The following is a 6000-nucleotide window of genomic DNA, read 5'->3' as shown; positions in this document are numbered from 1 at the left end:
TTTTTGCAGTAAGGTAACAGTGGTACTGTCAATGAAGACCATCCCAACTAAGCAAATCTTTCTTCAACAGACGTAGAAAAGGTGACATTGCATTGGGTCTAACCAACATCCAATAGTTGAAGAGGCCATCTTCCTTTACTTTCAGCTGTCTTGCTTTTTGAAAAGTGAACCATTTGAATCAGCCATTGTTGGGTTTTTCCTCCCCTAGCAGTTCCAGAGCTAAACCAGAGATACTGCTAGAGCTGCTTAATTTATCCACATAAAAACACCCCAACATACTCAACTGGTTTTTGACTGCTAGAGAGCAACATCTAGAATCACTGAAAACATTGACTCCAGTAAATGCTCCAATTCAGAATGCTTTTGTTGCTGATAACAGTGCAGTGCAACACTCTGTATCTGAGCTGTGTGTAGGTTGAACCCTCTCTCTGTCGAGGAAAATTGGTTCCAGCTGGAACTTATCAAGTGGCAATCAGGAGCAGATGATTCAGTCACCTCAAGTAATCAGGCTTGAACATTTGACTTTATCTTATCCTACATGCTTGTTTCTTGTCGTCCCTCCTGGAGGTCTTCGCCTGGATCCTCATCCCAACACTCAGACGTTCGCTCTGGATTCCTCCCTAGCCTCCTTGCTGCTCCCTGGGCTGCTCCTACAGCAATTACCTGGATTCCCCAGCAGCCTCCGCCTGCCTGTCCACCCTCCACCACCGATCCATCCTGGGAACAAAAAAACAAAACAAAACAATTATCCGCCGAATGCCCATCCACTTTGCCAACCTCAGCCTCAAAGGACTCACTTACCTCTTCCACAGATCTGTATCTCTTATTTTCCTCCCACCTCCAGTGATGATAATAATCACTAACCTTCGTTATGGTGGAGACCTGGGTCAACCATTTCCCTCAATACATCCTTTCTGCAAACTCCCCTTTTCCTCAGGAATGCTAACCTTTCTGATGCTACGTGTCCACAATTATTGCTTGCACCAGAGCTTAATTAAAACTAAACATTATGACATCCTAGTAAAAATTTATTTTCAGATTTTGATGCAGAAGATCTGTGTTGTTTGCACAAAGGATCAACTTTAACCCCATACAAGACCTTTGGGCTGAACTTAAACACAGACCACAAGCCACACCTTAGCAACACAGCATCAGGGCTCCAATGAACCTGATTGATTAAATCAACCCAAATATCTTGTTAAGAATGTCATAGATCAATTTTTTTGATTTTTAACTATGGATTGTGGATTTTTAACTACTCACATGTGGGAAATTGCTGCTGCCTTTTGGCTTTTGTCTGCTTCTTTAACATAATCTGGATGTGCGCATCCAGATTACTTTCCTAGTATCTGTCTATTTCAAAGGTTTCTCTCCTCCTGATTTAAAAAGTCAATCTATTTGGAGAATGTTGTGATTCTATAAGCCTTGCTCCTGGATTCAGACACAACTTAAATGTTTTTCCACTTCTAAAGCTTGAAAATATCTGTCCAATCTATAAGGCTGTTTTGATGTGCGCTCTGCTTTTTCACCAACTCAAGCACCGGTTTGTAGGCGTCATTTGCTTCTCCAACAAAGTTCTTGATAAAATCATGTTAAAACTCATGTACATAACTCCTGACTTTTGAAACTTTTAAATTGGGACTCCAAAATCAAAACCCCAACTTTGATTTCCTTCGCTCTCGGCTCAGATCTTACTGCTCCTGTCGAGGACACAGGCACCTCTGATCACAGAGTTACATTTCTGACTTTTCCAAGATGACTAGTGGTCGTCTTTTGAACAGCTCCGGCTTTGATCCAACCCTCCTACATCAGTTAGCTAACTTTATGTAACCAACTTCACGCAGAGTGGACTTCTATCGCTTTATTTCTCATGGTACAGCCACATCCAGCAGATCTCGTCTTCAATGGAGAAAAAGTGGATTATTTTAAACTGTGAACATTTCTTGTCAGACTGGAAAAGTTTTCAAGGCTTAGATGAATATCGGAGCACAGCTCACAGATCTCTGTTTGATCAAACTATCCAGAGTGGAGAACCGCAAAAAGACTGAACATTGGTGGCTATCTTGGCCCTTTCAAACCTAAGAGTCTGTCAACCATCATCAAGACTTGTACATTAAATGAAAACAGTTTTGTTTTTTTTTGCAATTTAATTATCAGGTAATGGTTTGATTAATTCCTTTAAAACAGGCACTTAACTGATGACTTTCACAAATGTGTTTAAATGAGATCAGTCATATTATATGTGAATTACAATGTAAAAAAAAAGGGTTCATTTTGATTTTAATAAGGGAAATTTTTTGCCTAATAACTTAAACTGAGCAAACCTGAGGCAGAGGAGGTCTGGAGACTGGCGGAGGAGTCCAGGAGGACGACTCACGGACCCTGGAAGTCTCGGAGGAACCTGAAGAGGGAATCACTGCAGCGGCAGATGTGGAGAGCCTATCTGGATGCTAGAATCAGGCTGCAATACTCCGGAGGAACAAGGAGTGGATTATGAGGCACCAATCTGATCCTTTGGGAAAGGAGTAAAGGCCTTCTGATGACAACTATCGTCTTCGGCGTGAGACCAAGGTAGTGGGAAGCAATTCCTGGTACGTCCCACACCACCAGCTAAGTCCCATAAATAACTTCCTCCAGCTCCATTTCGTCCGGGAGCACAGGAGGAGGCAGAACCTCAAGGTCTGGGCTAAGATTTATTGCAATCTTCTTCAGCTACTAATCCGGTAGAGTTCCAGACAGCCTCAGGTTTGCTTGGCCATTAAAAAACTCATATAGAAGCAACATTTGAATTTTAGTTTTATTTCTCAATAGGTTGCTTACTGAGAATAACATGTTTGATGTGCATTACTAGTCATTTTTGGTCCTGCAGCTTTTACGTTACATTTCACTGTAACTTTGCTGACCCCCCCAAAATTGGTCTTAAGAAATTTTCCTGTTTATGGTCCCCCCAATGATGAGATGGGATTTACGCCCTTGCCCCGTGCCACCACAGCCCCCCCAGAATGACGTAATTTTCATATCCAGGCTGATTTTGGCCGCTCAGCTCGACTATGCAGAGCCTTTAATTAACACAAGCAAATAGACAATAAACCAAGGAGAGAATGCCAAAAACTAATTTGATAGATCAGAGAATATTGGGAAAAAACAGGTGTGGACAACGAGGAAATAAATAAACCGAAACTCAACAGACTAATAATCAACAATCGTGTTTTGGAAACCAGAATGATAAAAATGAGACATGGAGATGACGTGGCTCATTATGTGTCTGTGACTTCAGAAATGATATTAGCAGTGTTCAGTTGTGAAGATGCACTAATTCAGTTTTAATGTTAGTGAACCAAACTTGTAAATTCAATGTTTGATCTACCTTGACATACCTCTGATAGAAGTCAGCACAAATCTGATGTAATAAAAAAAAAGTCAGTATTTTAATACATCCTGATGAAATAACTCAGCAAAACATCCACGGCATCCAGTGTTAAATCTATTTTAAATGTGTTTACAAAGCAAGCGAGTTGGGAAATACATTAGGCGTGGTAGTGGGGTTTCATTGGATTACAGGTAGACTGACATGTTAGTTTACGCTGCAGTGACCCTGCCTACCTGCCGGCACAGAAAACAGCCTCACCACAGGGCTCAGATGGCTCCGCAGATCAATGCTGCCAGAGCAGAATGAAATAAATAGACTTTACCGGATTACGGCAGCGACAGTACTTTGCTTGCATCAGTGAAATACGTTCTTCCAAGGTTCACAGGAAGAGAGGCTTGAAAGCGTGAGTGGACGCATGCAGCGTAATCTCATATGTGTTTAACTGGCCAGGAAAAAGGAAAATACAGCGGCAGAGATAAAAGCTAGGCCGAGATCGGAGAGAATGAGCCGGTGATATATGTGCACTTGTACTTTTATATGACTCAGCCATCGAGCTTTGTCCAGTAAAAGGACATTATTTTAGTCTGTTAGACGGTTACAGGGGCAGGAGATGCTTCTTTCTTAGGCCGTGAACATAATTCATACGCTTGACATCATCCAGCACTCTATGAATTTAAAACAAAGCCTGGATATGTGCCCTCTCTGCTGGAGTGAGGTTCCTTTATTTATTACCAGCCGTTAACCGTCAAGGCATTCATCAGAGGCCTCCACCGGAGTGCAAGGTAGTAAAATAATTTATTTCAACCACTTTCTAAATGAAATTATATAATAAGTTGGATGCTTTTCAATTTATCTTCTTTGCTAGAACATGGTACGTTATAGTAGTATTGTGCTCGGAAGAAAAATAGGCATTTTTGTATGTATTAAGTTGCGTGGGTGTTTGAATTCAAGATATGTTTTGATCATTTCTTTGTCGTTTATTTACTTAGATCTTGCCTCATTAGTTAATTTCCCACCTACTCAACTTGGCTCTACTAGTTTAAAGGTTTTCCACGCCCATATACTACCTGCCTCTTTTTTTAGGACAGGTTTGCATTCATGGGGTGTAGAGTTGAGAATGCATTGCAACAAGACTGACAGTAACAGATTGGCTAGAGGGCGCTGTGGAGTCACTGGATGCGTCACAAGAGGAGCTGAGCGTATTTGAAGTTTTTAAGGCTAATAGTAATCTTGTCATAGTCTTCCAGCGCAACTGCGCTCTATTCTAATCGCTCTTCATTGCGTCTTTCTCCCATTGAGGTGGATTTTTCCAGCACAATCTCAACTGGACCAATCAACGAATAGAAGTTGTGAATGTTGACCTCGTTTTCCTCGTCGTAGCCCGCCTGTAGCTTTAGCAATGACAGCGTAGGAAGTGAACCAAGCTGATCAAACCGTGTTGGCCACACATCCAAATATCCCATCTCGCACCGCATCTTTCCTCAGACAATAACCCAACACGCACACAGAATAAAGAAATTTAAAATGAAAGGATGTGAAAACCTCACCTGAATATAAATTCAGGTGAGGTGAGTACTTCACCTGAATTTAAATAGTACTTTTCCTCAGTTTTTGTCTCATAAAGATTGGTCTGTGCGCCGAAATGCATCTATGGGGTCATTTCATTCTGACTGAAAAAGAAAACAGGGTTGGATCAGTAGATTAACTCCAGTCAGGTTTGATTATTTTTAAGGTGATGAAGGTGTGTAGAATCACACATATATAAGTAGCTGCGTAAAGGTGAGCCGCGTAAATGTGGAGCGCTTTGGCTCTGATGGAGAACTTCGCCAATGGAAGGATTCAGAGGGAGCGATTGATCATATTGATCAGCTGGGAAATGTTGATGATGGTTTATTAGCGTCTAGATTACCCAGACTGATCATCCTGGAGATCTGAGCAAAACTTAAAGAAGGAGCCGTGCGGTACCGGTACCGGTCCAGCTGCAGTCATCCTTCAGTGGAGCCGCCCGCTTTGTGAATGCGCCTTTATGCACAGAAAGCATCTCTATTCTGTAAATATACAACTTATGGACATGATTCTACTATCTAGAACAAACTTCCACTTTCCCCAATCAATGGCTCTCTGACTCTGTTTTTAAATCCTGGCTGAAAGCGCTACTGTTCAAACAGGCATTTGCACAATCTCTTTATTTATTGATTTTTTTTTTTTTTAAATTCTCTCTTTAAAATGTATTATTTTTGTTTTTGTGAGGTGACCTTATGTGTCCTGAAAGCACCTTTTAAATAAAATACATAATTATTATTATAAACACTTATGCTGCTTCGAACAAGAACGTTGCCATGGTTACTGCTTCACGTGGTGGCAGACTTCCGGGTATTTATACTAATTTACATATGTATTCATGGGTGGCAACAGGGCGGACCAGCTGCTGTCCCACAAATTGGGATTTATACAGGAAAGGTGCGCGGCCACGTGCGTGCGCACGAGTTTATGCATCTGAATTTTATTTTGTGTGCCGCACTTTTATACATTTTTTCCCTACGCCAAGTTTTAGTGTGAAAACTGCGCGCGCTTTTATGCACGAGGCCCCTGATCCTCTGTGGGAAGCGACGCGGGGAACAAGGCGGTCA

The 6000-nt window shown here is 41.6% G+C and overlaps 1 protein-coding gene across 9 annotated transcripts in view; it reads right to left on the bottom strand.

Moving 5' to 3' along the window:
- Positions 1-519: 519 nt before the first annotated feature.
- Positions 520-6000, bottom strand: part of bbs4 (Bardet-Biedl syndrome 4) — a 29798-nt gene continuing 24317 nt past the window's right edge. For all 9 annotated transcript variants that reach the window (XM_028014800.1, XM_028014804.1, XM_028014801.1 and 6 more), the window contains one exon: positions 520-717. In XM_028014800.1, coding sequence (XP_027870601.1) covers positions 535-717 — 183 coding nt within the window. In that variant the 3' untranslated portion in view covers positions 520-534. The remainder of the gene's footprint in view (positions 718-6000) is intronic.

This window comes from Xiphophorus couchianus, chromosome 4 (genome assembly GCF_001444195.1).
Source record: "Xiphophorus couchianus chromosome 4, X_couchianus-1.0, whole genome shotgun sequence".
NCBI lineage: Eukaryota > Metazoa > Chordata > Actinopteri > Cyprinodontiformes > Poeciliidae > Xiphophorus > Xiphophorus couchianus.
This window is presented reverse-complemented; position numbering and strand designations above follow the sequence as displayed.